At 34.6% G+C, this 20607-nt stretch overlaps 1 protein-coding gene across 1 annotated transcript; it reads left to right on the forward strand.

The window, feature by feature from the left end:
- Positions 1 to 375: 375 nt before the first annotated feature.
- On the forward strand, positions 376 to 19909 carry LOC139511071 (zinc finger protein 585A-like). Its single transcript, XM_071297642.1, has 6 exons — positions 376 to 429; positions 4527 to 6009; positions 6952 to 7070; positions 16747 to 16847; positions 16893 to 18359; positions 19287 to 19909. Coding segments are annotated over exons 1-6 (3792 nt in total). The 5' UTR covers positions 376 to 427; the 3' UTR covers positions 19907 to 19909.
- Positions 19910 to 20607: the final 698 nt, after the last annotated feature.

Raw genomic sequence — 20607 nt, forward strand, 5'->3', positions numbered from 1 at the left:
TTTGATTATTATAATAGTAACTTAATAAATTTATTTATTTTATTTTAAACTATTTAATGATTTTAAATGACTTTAAATGACTTTGCCATCCTAACTGCCAACTAGATCCAGTATAGATCATCTTTTATGGTGTAGAGCACTGACTATTTTTAAAATCACAATCCAAATTCAGAGCTGTATCCAGCTTGAATGTTGTGTCCATACTTGCCCCAACCGTTCAGGGTTCGACCTATGCGGTTCGTATAAAGCTGCGCCCTGTGTAGCATCTGGCTGTTTTATGTTTTGGTATTTTTGATTGACTAGAATATAACGGCTTACATTTTGGGGAGGTGTTGGAAACCTGTCACGAAAGTTAAAGTGTGGTAATTATCTAGACCACACGAACAAGGCCGATAACCAGGAACTTCAACATTTTTAATTACTTTTTATGTGTGTAAATATTTGCATTTAATGGGGTTGTAGAGTCAGTTCTGCTGTGTCCATTTAGGTAATACACTATTGCAACCTTAAGACAGTAGGGCCTACTTTGCATTTTAGTGTAGACCTTTGTATAGCTTGGTAAAATAATACGCACCCAGAAAAAAAAATCACAAAAAGTCAACATGTCTTATAGTGTCTTTCTAGTCCAAATTATTATGACGTCTACCAAGGCTATTTTTTTTCTGGGTCGTAGAAAGGCGTCCCAGGAAAAAAAAGAAGTAAAATAGCCTTGCCAGACATGCCAGACGTCACTGACTCACATAATTATTTGGGCTAGTGTCTTTCATGACGGTCAATGTTTAAGTGGATGGCTTTAGTATTGAAGATCTCGGGTTCCAATTTACTCGGGGCACCAGACATTTTTGGACTTGAGCAGAAAGTAAAATAACAAATATACCGAACTTCAAGGAAAATTTAGGTTCGTTTATCCACAGGAGTTTGAAATTATCATCAGAGGCGGATTTAGGGGGGGGGACCCTTTTTGGGAAAAAAATTGGTTGCTTATATAGGGAATCATTGAAGAGTTACTGGAGCGGCCCCCTCTAAGGTAAGTCACTGGGCCCCACTTATGAAAATTTTTGGATCCGCCACTGATCCTATCAATAACGGGGTAAAAATATACCAAACTTGACTATCACAGTAGAGCTTCGCAAGAAACTCCTGTGCTTTATCAAACTGTCAAATGGCAAAATCAAATTCTCAAACACATCAAACGAAAAAACTATCATATTACTGACTTGACACAACGGATTTTTTGGATGTAGAAATGGATATTAAAATTAGCCAAACAAACCCCCACCTACATCATGTACATGACCTACCCATGGAACAAATATATATACAACTTTTGAGTTAGTTGCATTTCCGTCAAAAACTCTGGTTTTAGTGAACATCATTCATGCATTTAGGGGCATCATCATTTCCGTTCCAATGTTGAGTGAGTGGTTTGAAAACTATAATACTACATGTATATTGGAGGAATTTTTCAGCAAATTAAATTCTCATAATTGACAATCAGCACTGCTGTCAAATTAGGGAATTGTGATTAAGTACTTACAAACCCAACATTATTTCTAGTTTATTCTGCACAATGACGATCACTAAGATGCTTGATGATAATTTATGAACGTTAATAGTGCAGGGATACAGGCAATCCCCTCTATCTGGTAAATGACATCATAAAGGCGCAAGCTTAATTGATGACTTTTTGGTGATGGATGAACTTGATTCAAAAGTGATCTATTCTGTATAAACCTTAATTTCCTGATTTTCCATTTGCTTGGAAAATGTTCAAAGTTCTCTATAAGGATTTTAAGGTGAGTCCAGATAATTGCCAATTTTGGCCATCACAAGTCCATCATGGAATTTAAGCAAATTGGACAGAAGCGTTTTTGTTACATAAAGTCATTTTAGTATTATAGAAAATTAATGAAATTATTTTATACTTTTTTCCTTTTTTTACTGATGAAAGATCTAGAACTTATTTTGTTTTTGCTGCAAACAGAGACCATGAGAGACAGTCTGGTGCTAACCATCTTACATGTAGATATAGGCAGATGTGGCATGAGTGCCAATGAGACAACTCTCCATCCAAGTAACAATTTATAAAAGTAAACCATTATAGGTCAAGGTACAGCCTTCAACATGGATCCTTGTTTCACACTGAACAGCAAGCTATAAAGGGCACCAAAAATTACTTGTGTAAAATAACATGGTTTAAGATTACTAGACATCAATTACTTAATCAAACCTTCCTAGAATTTTCTTCAAGATCAAGAAATAGCATTTAAAGAAAAAAGTTTGATTTTTAAATGTTACGGAGAAATTGATTTATGGTTTACAAACAACATTTAAATATACTTTTACACTGAATACGCATACATGTACATGGCATATAAATATAGTTGATGATATCATAGTGGCCAGCAAAGGCAAATTTATGCAACATAGGCTTGACAGGATTATCATGATCATGTACATTGTTCAAAACCTTTCTATATGAAAAGGAAATATGTAGTTGTGCATATTGACAGGAAATTACGATTCAATTTTTTTTCTAGGAGTTATGCCCCTTTGAACTTATTTGCTTCAATGTACTACTGCAACAGTTTGTCATCGCAACTCCTCTAAAACCACACAACAGAATTTCATGAAACCTTTTCAGACAATAAGGACATACTATGTAGTTGTGCATATCGACAGGAAATTACGATTCAATTTTTTTTCTAGGAGTTACGCCCCTTTGAACTTATTTGCTTCAATGTACTACTGCAACAGTTTGTCATCGCAACTCCTCTGAAACCACACAACAGAATTTCATGAAACCTTTTCAGATAATAAGAACATACTATGTAGATGTGCATATCGACAGGAAATTACGAGTGAATTTTTTTTCTAGGAGTTACGCCCCTTTAAACTTATTTACTTTAATGTACTACTGCAACAGTTTGTCATCACAACTCCTCTCAAACCACACAAAAGAATTTCACGAAATCTTTTTATATGAAAAGGACATATTACATGTATGTAGTTGTGCATATCGACAGGAAATTACGATTCAATTTTATTTCTAGGAGTTACGCCCCTTTGAACGTATTTGCTTCAATGTACTACTGCAACAGTTTGTCATCCAAACTCCTCTGAAACTACATAACAGAATTTCATGAAACCTTTTCAGATAATAAGGACATACTATGTAGATGTGCATATCGACAGGAAATTACGATTCAATTTTTTTTTAGGAGTTACGCCCCTTTGAACTTATTTACTTTAATGTACTACTGCAACAGTTTGTCATCGCAACTCCTCTCAAACCACACTCAAGAATTTCACGAAATCTTTTTATATGAAAAGGACATATTATGTAGTTGTGCATATCGACAGGAGATTACGATTCAATTTTATTTCTAGGAGTTACGCCCCTTTGAACTTAATTGCTTCAATGTACTCCTGCAACAGTTTGTCATCACAACTCCTCTGAAACTACACAACAGAATTTCATGAAACCTTTTCAAATAATAAGGACATACTATGTATATGATGAAATCATAATCTTTCAGTCAGTTTAATTGAAGTCTGGAGCTGGCATGTCAGTTAACTGCTAGTAGTCTGTTGTTATTTATGTATTATTGTCATTTTGTTTATTTTCTTTGGTTACATCTTCTGACATCAGACTCGGATTTCTCTTGAACTGAATTTTAATGTGCGTATTGTTATGCGTTTACTTTACTACATTGGTTAGAGGTATAGGGGGAGGGTTGAGATCTCACAAACATGTTTAACCCCGCCGCATTTTTGCGCCTGTCCCAAGTCAGGAGCCTCTGGCCTTTGTTAGTCTTGTATTATTTTAATTTTAGTTTCTTGTGTACAATTTGGAAATTAGTATGGCGTTCATTATCACTGGACTAGTATATATTTGTTTAGGGGCCAGCTGAAGGACGCCTCCGGGTGTGGGAATTTCTCGCTACATTGAAGACCTGTTGGTGACCCTCTGCTGTTGTTTTTTATTTGGTCGGGTTGTTGTCTCTTTGACACATTCCCCATTTCCATTCTCAATTTTATGTAGATGTGCATATCGACAGGAAATTACGATTCAATTTTTTTTCTAGGAGTTACACATCTTTGAACTTATTTGCTGTAAGGTACTACTTCAACAGTTTGTCATCTCAACTCCTCTGAAACCACACAACAAAATGTCATGAAACTTTGTAGATAATAAGGACATACTACATAGATGTGCTTATCAACAGGAAATTACGATTCAATTTTTTTTCTAGGAGTTATGCCCCTTTGAACTTATTTGCTTCAATGTACTTCTGCAACAGTTTGTCATCTCAACTTCTCTGAAAACACACAACAGAATTTCATGAAATTTTGTAGATAATAAGGACACACTATGTAGATTGTGTATATTGACAGGAAATTATAATTCAATATTTTTTCTTATACAATTTTTTTTTCTTGTACTTATTTAATTTCTCCAATGACAATGTGGGGACGTGGGGTATGTGAGCGTGCTCACTAAGGTTCTTTAATTATTTTTGTAGGTTGACGACTATGGACTTTCGTAGAGTAACTGGACCATTTATTCATAATTCAACAATCAATGAGGAACAGACAATAAATCATGATGGGAGCAACACAAAAGATGAACAAGGTGAACAGGCTAATACTAATGAAGCTAGTTTTTTAGAAATTGCAGAACGCCTATTGGGCAAATCTGAAATGGTGTCATTAAGACAGGTAAATGAAGAACTGAAAAACACAGAGATAGCTTGTGATATAGAGTCTGGAAATATAAATGCAATCCAAGGGGAGATAATCTTACCCGAAACAACTGCAGAGAACAAAAATACTTTTCAACACAGAATAGATGGAATGGATTTACAAAAAACAGGAGAAAATTCAGATATATGTAATAGAAATGATCAATTTATTGACAATATCATGAATGTCAACCAAAGTTTGGAAGAAGAGAATTCAATGACTAACAATACAGAACAAAATAAACCATTTGTAGCAGAATTAGAAAAGCCTGATACAAACTATTCAGAATTTGTTGAGGTAAAATCAAGCACTGAAGATGACCATGACTCATTAGGGGACCATTTAACTAAAATTTTAAACCCTAGCTATAGTCATGAGAGTGATTCAGATTCTATTGAAGAAAACTTGGAACTGAAAAGAATTCCGTCTGTTGACAATGAAATTGAGAATGCGGCTCAAGATAATGTAGCTATTAAATTTGACAAAGGAAGTCAAACTTTTATGTATCTATCATCTTCAAACAAATCAAATCCAAAAGATATGGGGACAAAGAAATTTGTCCCACAGACTGAAACATGTATCTCTGATAGAGAACTTCCTTATAAATGTAAATTTTGTGATCAAACTTTTAGTCTTTTTACTCAATTGAAAAGACACACAAAAATTCACACCAAAGATGCACCATTTACTTGTGAAACTTGCGGCCGTGTTTACAGAAATGAGACCGAGCTGAAGAAACATAAGAAGAAACATGATAGCTTAAGACCACATATCTGCAAAGAATGTGGTAAAACATTTAGACAGCTTCACCAGTTACAAAACCATGAGAGAATACATAGTGGCGAAAAACCTTTCTTGTGTGAAACTTGTGGTCAGGGATTTGGACAGAAAGAAAGTCTCCGACTTCATGAGCGTACACATACTGGATTTAAACCTCACAAGTGTGCTATATGTAGTAAAACCTTTAACAATACTAAATGTCTTCACCGGCATGAACTTACACACTCTGGTGAACGCAATTTTCCTTGTACTGTTTGTGGAAAATCTTATTTGAGAAATGATCATCTAAGAAGACACAAGCGGTCACATGGAGAGGAACCACGTTTTAGATGTTCCTTCTGTGGTAAGGGATTTCATCAAAAGGTCAATGTTGAAGAACATGAAAGAATACATACTGGGACTAAGCCTTTTACTTGTGAAGTATGTGGAAAGGCATTCACCCAGAGAGGAAATCTCAAATCTCATCTTATAAAACATTCCTTTGTATGAGTCCTCACTCAAATTGAAAATGTTTTCAGATGAAATATTTCTTGCTTATAAAATGTTTTAATTTGTGAAATACATGTTGTATGATTGTTTAAACATGTTGAAATTGTATAATACAAAATGTAATGATTATGGTACAAGATAAATGAAGGTACAAAAAATGGCAATGAATGGTATCTGTGTCTGAACATAATAGTTTATAAAATTTATTTCTCCATTGTAAAAACAAATGTTGTTATATAATTTTAAAAGATAGACAAACACTTGGTTCAGCAAAAATGACCAGCAAAAAAACTGTTTGTATCAAATCAAATATTATCCATCATTTCCATCATGTCCATTATATCAAAAATCCACAATGATCAATTTTATTAAAAAATGACAGGTTACTACATTTTTTATACAACTGCCTCCTTGAGGCCTTTATTTTTTATGTTCTTCGTTTTGTTCTTGTCTGACTTGATCTGGAGAAAGGACTAGAAATGAAAAAGGGTTAATAAAATGTATCAAATAAATGGTTTTAAGGTGGTACCTAACACTACAGGGAGATAACTCTGTAAAATCAGCTAAACGTTTTAATTACGTTGTGTTGTTAAGGGAATATTAAGCTTCTCAATGATCAAAATAAGTGTTTGTCAAACTGCTATATAACCAGTGTAATTTTTCTGATAAAAAGGTTGGTTCAAATTTTTTGAAATTTTTATATTTTTGTAAAAGGGTCAAAGTAAATACTTAGTCAAAATTTTAAGAAAATTAAACGACCCAAATTAATTTTAGCTAAAGTGTTGGGTACCACCTTAATCTGTTTTTCTAGCATATATAATGGACAACATTCTGATATTTATTTACCTTTCTTTTGGCAATATTCTGCTATCATATGCCATTTTAAAATGGTGTAGGTCTTTTACATCCACATCATATATATGTATTTATGTTTAGGTACATATAATGAACATGTGCATTTTATTTGTGTTTTCAAATGAATATGAAAATAAGGAATCATTAGGAATTCCGTGTGATAAAAAGATAGGACATGGTCATGATGGTATACAAAAATGGTACTAGTACGTATACATTATATATTTTCAAGCTGTTGATATATTTTTTTTAGTTTTTAAACCTCGGAACATGAACGACAAGGACTTGAATTCCTAGGAAAATTAGTCTGGGGAAAAAAATTACTAACATTGGACTAAAAATACTAGTAAATTCTGTAATCATGGACTTTTTATACTAGTAATATTTGTCCGCCCAGACATATTTTACCAGGACAAATTTATCACTTACATTCTAGATCTATGGTCGGATTGTTGTTTCTTTGACTCATTCCCCATTTCCATTCTCAATTTTATTTAATGCTCAAGTCAAAGTCAAAACCTTATTACCCATTGTGCTTGTACCAAGGATGGGATGTCAGAGTCACTCTGAACCATGTTTTGTTCATTGTTATGTGTATGAACATTAATATTTATTGGAGTAGTCAGTTGTTGGTGTTTGTGTAGATTGTAACACTGTCTGATATTTACATGGTAATTTCTGTATGGTAATCTTTTTAGGTATTGCATGATAAATATATATATTTTGTCACTTCATCTTTTTTGTGGTGTGTTTTAGACATTTATTTTTTTTACTAAATTCTAATAATCTGACATGGATAGTTTTGATGTTAAAAATCAACACTAGTGTATTATTGTTATTCAGCATGCCATGGCTAAAAATAGAACATAGGGGTAAAATGTAGATGTTGGCTTATAAATCTGAATCGAAAGCATTTAGAGCAAATCTGACAAGGGATTAAATTGTAAACTTAATAAGAAGGATAAGTTGCTATATCATGTATATTGTCAGATTAAAAGTTATGCTACCGTAAACAATGTTCTTGTAATATGTGTTATAGATGGAATTTTATAATTTCTCAGAATCTCTTAATTTCAATCTTAAGATACATATATTTCAAAAACCCCTGTTTACCCTTATAAATAAACAAAAGACCATGTGCATACATGAACATGTAAGTGTTCTTTTAAAAAACATCCATGGTATATAACTGAATTAAAAGAAACATTATTTTTTCTGAAATATATATATTATAATGTACATGTTACATGTATGTCAAAGAGTTTTGTGTGATGCAAATGTGAATTTCATTATAGCTAGCTTGTAAAGCAAAGATAAGTTAATTCAATGTCCTCAAACATGTTTGATTTTATTCATTCTCATGTGTTAAAAAAAACTAGATAAAAATCTGGTAATAGTATAATATATTATTTCCCTGATAAAAATTATGTAAATTTTCTACATGAAATTAATTTATATTTTGTAATTGTTTGTTTTTTGTGTGATTAAGTGGTTATAATATTATATATGATACAAGTTATCAAAATAAATTTATACTAAATGCTTTTCTCTTTGTGAATGAATTATCAACAATCACCATGATCACATTTGTATACAGTAGTCTGAGAAATGTAGGAGTGAAGGGAATAAAGTTACAATGGCGATCAGGGCAATCTCAGACTAATCAATACACCAGATTTTGACTTTATTTCCAATTCATTATATTTTTTAATTCCCAAAGTTGAAGACCAATTCATGGCCTTGCCTGCTCTTTGGTCTGTTTGTTGTCTCTTTGAGGTATTCCCTAGTTCCAATTTTACTGATATAAGAAGCCCTGTAATATATTGATCTTCTGGACAAAGAGGTAAGTGGGGGATATTGGAGTAGACCTAGGGGATATTTGAGTTTGAGTACCCACATCCACTCACCAATTATTGTAAACTACAATTTTGAAGAAATTCCTTAAAAAACAACAATAGCAACTTGCATATTTTATCAAATTTGACTTTTTTTCTGTATAAACGGACGAAATTTTCGGCCTTTCAGAATGCTTACCCAAGAAATTCGTTACCCTCACGTTGTAGAACTATCTAATAGATATTCATTAGTGCAGCGTCTATAATGCCTAGCCATAAAGAATTACAGAGAAAATGGGTCTGGATGTAGGTGCCCAAAATGCGTATTTTATCAAAGTTGGCTTCATAACCATGTTCCGGACGCAATTTTCGTCCTCTTAGAAATGCTTAACCCAGAAATTCTTTGTCCTCTCGTTGTAGAACTATCCAATAGCTATAATCCCTAGCCATACAGAACTACCGAGACAATGGGTCGGAAAGTGGGTGCCCCCAATGCGTATTTTATCAAATTTGGCTTCATAACCATGTTCCGGACGCAATTTTCGTCCCGTCTATGAATGCCAAGTTAACCCAGAAATATTTGTCCTCTCGTTGTAGTACTATCTAATAGCTATTTATTCGAACAGAGTCTATAATCCCTAGACATACAGAACTGCCGAGGCAACGGGTTTCAACGAGTGGAGCCCCAGTGCATACTTTATCAAATTTGACTGTTTAGATTCGTTGTCTCAGTACAGAAATTTCCGTTATTCAAGGTTTGCTGTTTTTTTCTATACAAATTATCTTCAACATATTGAAGTATGGAATTCGGAACTCCTCATACATCAGATTATTCGTTAAAAAACCCAGTATACATAGTTTGCATAGGCCTTCTCACGTTTCAACATAGTTTCTCGGCCATTTCTGATTTACTTTTGAATTACTTTTTTATGCAGTCCATTGTTGTCATGGGAGAATGAGTAAGATTGATATAAAATAAGATGTGGTCTTTCTTAAATGGGCAATATTTAGAGCTAAGCAAACGTTCATTCAAACAGATTATAATAAGCAATCGATTTGGAAAGCAAAAAAAGGGGGGGGGATTTAATTATGATATTTTGAGTATATATACATACATGTTATCAAAAATATTTAACATGTAATGTACATTATTTATATCATTTATTTAATTTATTTAGAAAAAAACGTATGAAATGATTCTTTTTAAACGTAATTGGTTTATTCAATACAGTCAATCCTAGAGACAATCTAAACAATCACTAATTTGCAGTGTAAATATCCAATTAGGACAAACCAAGTCACGTGGGAAATAGCATAATGTGTGCATTACTAAGAGCAGGATATGACGCACTATAAATAAAGTTTCTTTGTCCATACACACATAAAGTCAAGTGTGTACTACACACGTCGAGCAGGATCAGTCGATCAATATCCTTATCTCTGAAGGAAGTGAACTGAAAAGGACAATAATTAAACTAATTTATCAGGTTTGTAAATGATAAGACATTTATATCAACTTTATTTTGAATTCAAAAACTACATTCACTGTTGTTTTATCATTAATCATAATTATATCGTTTTTGCATAATGGAGTGTTTGTTTAAGAGCAGGATGTATGTAAATTATTAAACTTTAACATCGCGTTCGTGAAGATAAGATTGTCGTTTCTATACACATACCAGGGGCTAAATATATGTCAGGAGTATACGATAGCTATTATATTTATGATGATATCTATGATACTAAAAGGTAAAGATGAAAGATAAACGGATGTTTTATTGGTTTAAAATCCAATATTACAGGATTGTTACCAAAATTTAACAATAATTATTAGTTATGCATAAACCATAGATGTGATTTATGTATAATCACACGAAAATATGTATTTATATACAAAAGGTGAAAAATAAATTTATTCATTGAACGCCATCACTTTAGTACTTATTAATATGTTTACCAACAGGTCAAACACGATATGCATGATATGTGCACAAAATACTAAAACAAGAAAGGGGGAAAAACACACCAGTTTGATCATGTTTATATACTCAGTGGTGTACATCTGTTCGAATATAAAAAGAAACTAAGAGTTATTTTGACACCCCCTTTTTTTCATGACCACCAAATTAATGAGGGGATCAAAAGGAAGCCTAGCCAAAATCCTGTTGTGTGTCGGGAACATGACAAGAGAACTATCATTATCTGTGAACGTTAATCTATTCCAACATTTTTCTAATAGGATCCTATAGGTGTTATATTTTATGAAAGTTGACACCCTCGAGGATGAACCAAAAAATTTAAAATTACACGTCCTATGTTGTCGACTTACATAACTTTAGATACACGCATCTCTGTAATATTCATTAATGACCGTTTAATTTCTGAGGGAACATACAGGTACATGTCTGCGGGAGCTATCAATTCATTGTATCTAAAACGGGTGAACTTCTCTCTAAAAATAAGTTAAATCGTCGACCCACAGTGACAAATGGGTTCACATCTATATATATATATAATGACTGAATAAATAGTCAACGATTAATCTTACAGGGCGATGGATCATGTAATATGATTCTGTACACTACAAAATATAATATATAACAAGTCAAAAAGGGCACAACATCACCATTAAATAACTATAAAATGAACAAATATTAGATATTTCGGATTACAGATTTCCTTCTTCGGTAATAGCACGATGTCAAATGAATCATGTCAATATATTCAAATTGAGACACTATCCAAATCTTGAAAGTATATACAATTTAAGCGGACACCACAGACGCTGGTACAATTTTAAAATTTCCAAACACGGCGCACAGATTACAAAGATATGCCAAATAAAAATAGTTATTTGTGATGTGAAATGGCACAACTCTAAATTACAAAAGGTTGTGACAGTTTAGATGTTATAATTGCATTGAGGGCAGTCCTCAAACAAAAAAAATCAAAAATGCCCTAACCGATCCAAGTTGGTATAATATTTCAAATATGACAACGGTAGGGCAATTGCAACAGAAACTACATGTTTAAGCCTCCCAAAACGAATAGCAGTTTAATAATGGTTAGAAAAATAAGTTTTATCTAATAAGGTAAAATAATTGAACTTGGGTACGTACTTATACATCCATCCCAAATGAATGGAGCCCTGTAATTTAAACTGGTATTTTAAAACAATCTTCAAACTATAAAGTCAGTACGGAAGCAGGAGTTACTGGAAACATGTGATGACAGGAAAATGAGTGACTCATTCTATGTTTTTTCATTTATGCCCTCTGGGGAAACTGTCCTCAACTTTCTTATCCAAAATCTTTCCCGAGCGACTCTGTCGACCCAGTTCGACCAACCCTCGTTGTGGTCTATGATTGTGATGGTAAGGTTTTTGAGATCAGCATGGGCGTGCCCAGGTGATCTCAAATGACGACTTACGGGTAGGTCGGGCTTGCAAGTGTAGTCACTTCGATTACCATTCATGCGTTTGTTGAATGGTTGCTCTGTCTCGCCAACATACTGCATGCCACATCGACACTGAAGGAGGTATACAACATTCTGGGTTTTGCAAGTTACATTGCAAAATATAGTGTACACAGACCCAGTCGAGTGGCAAGTAAATGTTTGAGTATTTAGTATTTGTTGACAAGTCAGACAACGTCTGTTATCACATGACTTGCACCATCCTGCAATTGAACAGCTTTTATTTGAGTAGACGTCAGCTCTTACAAATAAGTCTTTCAGACTTGCTGGTCTCCGAAAAGCTAAGACAGGAGGATTGGGAAAGATCTTGGATAATTTAGGGTGTTTGGCAATAATTTGCCAATTGTCACGGATCAAACGTGAAAGGTTAGTAAAGTCTGGATTGTATGTTAGAAGAAACGGGACTATTTTGCTGCGCCTCTTCCGTTTGTACTGTAAGAGGTCATTGCGGCTGTTATTGTTAGCGCGCAAACCCCTTATCTATGTCCAATTTCTTATAGCCTCGTTTTGTCAAAAATCCGCGAAGTTCCTGTAACCGTTTCGTGACAGCCTCCTCAGAGGAGCAAATCCGCTTTACTCTGAGAGCTTGACTGTACGGGATACTTTTTGCACAGTGTTTTGGGTTACAGCTTTGTGGAGAAAGGTACTGATGTTTATATGTTGTTTTACAGTAGAGGTCTGTTGATATGACACCGTCCTTTATAGATTTTATAGATGTGGTTGTGTCTAAGAAAGATATTTTAGAGTCGGACATTTCATACGTAAATTTAATTGAATGATGGGCGTTGTTTGCATGTCTGATGAAATCATCCAGTTTGTGTTGGGATTCAATCCATTTCATGTCAACATCATCAATGAAACAGAACCAAGACAGAGGTTTGGATAAAGATGCTTCAATAAAAAAAAAATCTAATTTGCCCATGAAAATATTGGCGTAAGACGGTGCCATTTTCGTCCCCATCGCTGTCCCGTTTATTTGAAGGTAATGATCACCATTAAAGGTGAAATTGTTGCATTTCAGGACCAGAGTCAGCAGCTGGGCTAAACATTTGTAGGTGGTTCTAAAATGTTGCACGAGTCCCAAATTTCCCTACAAGATTGTATGCCGTCATCATGAGGTATGTTGGTATACAATGAGGTGACATCTAAAGTGACAAGGAGGGTTTCCGGAGGAAGAGGGTTCATGGATTCCATTTTACGAAGATAATCTGTAGTGTCTTGAATGTGGGAAGGAAGATTTTCTACTTGCGATCTTAAAATGAAAATCGACGAATTCCGAGATTTTCTCAGTCGGATGGCCGTTTGCGGATACAATGGGTCTACTAGGGTTGTTAACCTTGTGTATTTTGGGAAGAAGATACAATCGACCAGGCTTGGCATTCTCTGGTTTTAAATGACCAATTGTATCCTCATCTGTGTGACCGTCATTGTACATGGTTTGTAACGCAGTGATAATTTTGGAACTAAACTTGGAAGTAGGGTCATAGTCTAGCTTCTTATAAAATCTCTCATCAGCGAGCTGACACACTGCTTCCGCGATGTAGTTAGCTTTGTCCCTGATCACAACGGCATTGCCCTTGTCTGCTGGTTTTGTCACAATATCATCTCGGTTTCTCAGCGATTGTATGGCTTTTTTCTCGTCAGGAGAGGTGTTATAAAATGACGAGTACTAGTTGCTAGCTAGATGAACAACATCCGATTTTATTTTGTCGATAACATCTTCCAGTGTAGCAGATTTACTAGGTTTTGGAATCCATGAACTCTTCTTTTTAAAATGCGGAATTCTGATTTCTTCCTCCGAGTCAGACGTGTTTTTTTAGAGGGTCTGACTAAAGGGTGGTTAATTTGCACACCATCACGTTTAAATTTGTTAATCTGTTTGACGTGGAGCTTATGCGATTCAATACGGTTGATATCACCAAGACGTACTTGAATTTCGCCAAGTTCATGATCAGACAATTGTTCACGAGATCGGCAGTGCAAATTATCACGTAGTTTATTTAAATAGTTTACTTGATTAATTGCTTGTTCTTGGCGTAAAAGATCTATCAGACTAAAAGAACTGTTGTATATATTACTTCTTGGCGTAAATAGATTGTTTCTTGGCGTTGGGATTGAATCCCAAAAAAAAGTGGATGATTTCATCAGACATGCAAACAACGCCCATCATTCAATTAAATTTACGTATGAAATGTCCGACTCTAAAATATCTTTCTCAGACACAACCTCATCTATAAAGGACGGTGTCATATCAACAGACCTCTACTGTAAACCCACAGATAAACATCAGTACCTTTCTCCCCAAACACTGTACAAAAAGTATCCCGTACAGTCAAGCTCTCAGAGTAAAGTGGATTTGCTCCTCTGAGGAGGCTGTCACGAAACGGTTACAGGAACTTCGCGGATTTTTGACAAAACGAGGCTATAAGAAATTGGACAATAGATAAGGGGTTTGCGCGCTAACAATAACAGCCGCAATGACCTCTTACAGTACAAACGGAAGAGGCGCAGCAAAATAGTCCCGTTTCTTCTAACATACAATCCAGACTTTACTAACCTTTCACGTTTGATCCGTGACAATTGGCAAATTATTGCCAAACACCCTCAATTATCCAAGATCTTCCCAATCCTCCTGTCTAAGCTTTTCGGAGACCAGCAAGTCTGAAAGACTTATGTGTAAGAGCTGACGTCTCCTCAAATAAAAGCTGTTGACAGTTCAATTGCAGGATGGTGCAAGTCATGTGGTAACAGACGTTGTCTGACTTGTCAACAAATACTAAATACTCAAAATATTTACTTGCCACACGACTGGGTCTGTGTACACTATATTTTGCAATGTAACTTGCACAACCCAGAATATTGTATACCTCCTTCAGTGTCGATGTGGCATGCAGAATGTTGGCGAGACAGAGCAACCATTCAACAAACGCATGAATGGTCATCGAAGTGACTACACGTGCAAGCCCGACCTACCCGTAAGTCGCCATTTGACATCACCTGGGCACACCCAAGCTGATCTCAAAAACCTTACCATCACAATCATAGACCACAACGAGGGTTGGTCGAAGGTCGACAGAATCGCTGGGGAAAGAATTTGGATAAGAAAGTTGAGGACAGTTTCCCAAGAGGACATAAATGGAAAAAAAAACATAGAATGAGTCACTCATTTTCCTGTCATCACTTGTTTTCAGTAACTCCGGCTTCCGTTCTGACTTTTTTAAAATACCAGTTTAAATTACAGGGCTCCATTCATTTGGGATGGATGTATAAGTACGTAGCCACGTTCAATTATTTTACCTTATTAATACATAAAACTTATTTTTCTTACCATTATTAAACTGCTATTCGTTTGGGAGGCTTAAATATGTAGTTTCTGTTGCAATTGCCCTACCGTTGTCAAATTTGAAATATTATACCAACTTGGATCGGTTACGGCATTTTCGATTTTTTTTGTTTGAGGACTGCCCTCCATGCAGTTATGCAGTTATAACATCTAAACTGTCACAACCTTTGGCAATTTAGAGTTGTGCCAGTTCACATCGCAAATAACTATTTTTATTTGGCATATTTTTAGAATACAAGTTCATGTGCACATAACCTATTGTCGTGTATATCTGCAGAAACATATATTTTTTAGAATGCAAATACATATATTTAACTTAAAATAAAAAGGAAAGAAATAAAACATGATATATAAAATAATTTAACTTATTTTATATTTTAAAAATGCCACCGCCTTCAGTGTTAAGAGGGTAAATTAAATTTAACTTGAGGAAATTACATTTTGTTTTGACATTTTACGTTTCAGAATTCAGTTATTACATTAACGCAGAACAGAACTAAACATAGTCCTATAGATACATATGATATAAGCCTTCGTATGTTCATATCGTTTGCTTTCAACGTATTTATCGGATACTATGTTTTAATTCCAATAAACCACGAAATTCTTTTCCAACATTGTTTTTTTGCAAACATATATATCTGACTGAACTCAAAAACACACCCTGAACTGAAGTGTTGACAGGCGTATAGAATATATGTTTCATTATCAATCAAAATCATCTCCTTAATTTATTTTTGTAACTAACGTGCTCTTATCGGGTATGAAAAAAATTGGTGAGACGTTTTAAAAGACTGCTTCTCCTGTATTTTAGAACGCCTAATATAGTATTGAAAAAAGGCTGATCGGCTCCGGGAAGGTTGAATTTTCTTACTGCATACTATTTTAACTTCTTTACCTTGCGCGTTTATTTTTTGTTCAGCATGTCGGTCTAATACAAGGCAGCGTGTTGGTTTAGTACAATCAGTTTGGTTCATATTCATATTACATTAACATTATTTAGTCCTGTTACGGATGTAATACTTATCACTGAACACAAAAGTTAAACACCTATCAATCAATTCATTTATTCATAGTAAATACCAGATGAAGATCAACTACACTCATATGCTTCAAAAATTGTTTTCTTGTATAACGTCTATCCGCATAACGATGTTTATGGTTAACAAATGCAATGTCAATTTATTAAAATACAAAGAACTATATATTCACTTTATTTTACAGCTATTTTCCAGTGGTGATGGAAGTAGACTTAGAAAGTACAGAAAGACGATTTGAATCCGATGATAACCATCATCAAATGTTTATACAAGAGAAAGCCATACCTCTCTATAACCATCATCAAATGTTTATACAAGAGAAAGCCATACCTCTCTATCATTTTAAAACTGATAATGACAAAGCATCAACAACCATGAACAAAACGAACAGAATGAAAGAGGGTTTTAATCAATACAAAGAGGTTAATGAGAAAGGAAAGCAGGATGCTTTGAGAAATCCACTAGAGGTAGAGTCGACCAAAGTATCACAAGATGTAACATCAATGTTATCGTCCATTGACAAGCTTGCACTGAAACTAGCAGCTAACAAGAAACAACATAGTATCTCGAATATAAATTGTTCCTCAAGTTCAGCTACACATGGAGGTGGCATCATTAGGGAATCGCCAATAGAAACGCGTGAAAAGGACTCAGCTGATCATTTCAATAATAGTCACAAGGCTCATGAAACATGCGACATGAGCAAGATAATTAAAGAAATATACGAGAAAAGTTTAAGGAGGGACAAACTGTTGTTTGATAAATACGGGAAAGCTTCTTTTTACTCTCCTGTAGATATTAATTCGTCAACTAAGCCAAATCAGTTTATTAGTATGTCTTCTAGTGACAACTTTATTGGTACCCGGCAAAACAGCGAGCAATTACCATCTGATAATCTTGATCACAATTGTCCTACTGATAACACTGAACAAAATATTAAAAGTTACATGTGTGACATGAAATCTGAACCTTTAGAAACTAAAGTAAAAGAAGAGTATCAAATAGACAATGAAAGTGTTTGTCCTGAAAAATCTCTTGATGATAAATATGACTATTTTAGCCGAAATATTGAAATATTCGTAACTCATGGGCCACCAAAGATCAAACCTCGTAAAAAGAAAGCTATACAGCTGCCTGTTGATCAACAAACAGTGTCTGACAGCGTAGATGACCTGGGGGTTGAGGAGGAAAAAGAGGAATATACAAAGAAGGGCTACGCTAAACCATTTGGATGCGATATATGCCACCGTATGTTTAGTCAGATTGGCCACCTAAATCGACACATGCGCATTCATACCGGAGAAAAACCATTCCAATGTGACATATGTGGAAAGGAATTTAGCCAGAGCGGAGATAAACGCAGACATGAACGGACGCACACAACATATAGACCGTATCAATGTTTTATTTGTGATAAAGAATTTAACCAGAGTGGTCATTTACAGCGCCATCTCCGAATACATTCCGGACACATTCTGTACAATAATGGCGAATTTGACAAGGAGTTAACCAGACAGAAATACAAGGAAGACAAGGTAGCCTCTGCTGACAAAACAAAATATTGTCCACTTTGTGACAAAACTTTTGTTAAAAAGTATTTATTAGAACGACACATTCGATCTCATACAGGGGAGACGCCTTATAAGTGTGAGGAATGTGGTAAGGGATTCACAAGAAAAGATAGACTATATACACATGCCAGGATACACAGTGGAGAGAAACCTTATTGCTGTAAAGAATGTGGTAAAGGTTTCAACCAAAGCAGTCACTTAAAAACACATATCAGGATACACACAGGTATATATATACAATCATGGGCAAGGACACGGGAGGAGGGAATGTCCTATGAAAACTATTAAGTACTATAGAGACGAATTATTTAAGTAGTTTTCTCTTCTGTTAATTGATTTGATTGAATGTTACAATGACAAAAAGCAAACGTAAAAGAGAATTCACACCAAAAAAAAAAAATAATAAATTATAATAATGCTGATCAATCTAAGTTGAAATATTTCGTGCTTCATTTATGTATAATAAGGAACTAATATCTTATTTACAGAATATAGTGCCGACCCGTATAGCTATCAGGCATTGCAGCTACCGTTAAATCAACACAAAATTTTAAAAGTGAAAAAATAACTTGAAAATTATTAAAACATGTTTTAGCAACAAACAATAAAAAAAATTATCTTAAAAAAATGATTTCTTAATTTTATATGTTCACAGCGTTAATCCGAAATGTTATGAAGCAAAAACAATCTGCCTGTATCGGCGACATTTGACAATGCGTTTTAGGAGAAGCTATTGTTAGTTTCATCTGAAATCTACTAAATATTCAACAAAAGTTTGGATAGAGGGGGGGGAAGGGGGGGGGGGGGGGCGTTAACATGTTAACACCTCGATAATGGCAAAAAAAGTTAACAAAATTGCAAAAATGCTGCTGATAACAGTTAACAAATTGGGTTGAAAACAGTTAAACAGCTTTAATTTGTCTCAGGTAACAGTTAACGACACCTTGAAAAGGGCCAAAACAGGTTAACATAAAAAGGTATAGCCCCCTCTGGATATCATGGATATGGGACCTGTATTTCAATAAAATCTCGAAATATTCTGCTTAATTGCATTTCATACTAATAGTTATATATAACAAATGAAACATATAGAATATATAAAAAGAGAACAACGTAACATTTATTTACCTTTCATATCTATTTACTCTGCTAGGTGATAAACCATACAAATGTGGAGTTTGTGGAAAAGGTTTTGCACAGTCACATGACCGGAAGAAGCACGAACGCGTTCATACTGGGGAACGCCCTTATTTATGTCCTTTATGTGGTAAAGATTTCAGTGATAATTCTCAACTGTGGAAACATGCACGTACTCATGACGAAGAACACGAGGAGGGCACGTCATTTAAATGTCGAAGATGTGATAAGGAATACGAATACAGCTCTCAGTTAATTCATCACATGAAAGAACACTCGCTTGACCGCGGCGGAAGAATTGAATTACCCAATATTGGACATTTTGGTAATGACACAGAAATGGAGAAAGTACGATTGACAGCAGAAGCACTTTTAAAAGATACCCTAGCCATTAGAGACAATAGTGTAACTACAGAACAAAACCGCGTCATAGATGGTGACACATACCCGAATGTTATTAACGGAAAGATTGGACGCGAATATAATAATACATTCGAAAATTTAGCAGGCAACTCTTCTGATAATGAAGAAAGCGACCAAAATCAGAAAGAAGATGACAACGAAGCTTGGGAGCCGAAATGGAACGGAGAAATGTATATTGCTGAACAGGCTCATGAGAATGGACATTTAAATTGATTCTATTTAGTATGAAATTCAAAACAGTGTAGCTGTGGCCATTGATTGACACATTAAAATCATTCATTGACTGGGACAATTTAGGTGAACGTTTGTATGTAACGACCAATGCTCACTATGTACTTTTTAAAGACACTTAAACTATGGGGTCACCAAAGGTTCTCAACACCTAAATAAAGTAATTCGAAAAATTAATCAGTAATAACACGATATTTTGATTTATATCAATTATATAAATCAAAACACAAAGGTTATTCCTGATTAATTTTTCGAATTATTTTATAATTAAAGGCGTTAAGAAACCTTTGTTGACCCCACAGTTTAAATGTCTATCGTAGGTACGTCATGAACAGTGGTTGTTACAGACAAACGTTCACGTAAATTGTCCCAGTCAATGGATGATTTTGATGGGTCAATCAATGGCCACAGCTACACTGCGGTCCAACGATTTACAGAAAAGAGCGACGATTTACAGAAAAGAACCGAAAAGAACCGAAAAAGACCAAAAAGAACCGAAAAGGACCGAAAAGAACCGAAAAGAGCATACATATAAATTATTATTTAATATATATACACCAATTTTCCCCCCTCGTAATAAAGTAATAAAATACATATTATAAATGTTGTGCAAATCACAGTCATATCATTTCGTCTTTCAGGAAATATAGATAAATGAATAGCGCACCCGCTTTCGGTATAAT

The sequence above is a fragment of the Mytilus edulis genome, chromosome 2 (assembly GCF_963676685.1).
Source record: "Mytilus edulis chromosome 2, xbMytEdul2.2, whole genome shotgun sequence".
NCBI classification, from domain to species: domain Eukaryota; kingdom Metazoa; phylum Mollusca; class Bivalvia; order Mytilida; family Mytilidae; genus Mytilus; species Mytilus edulis.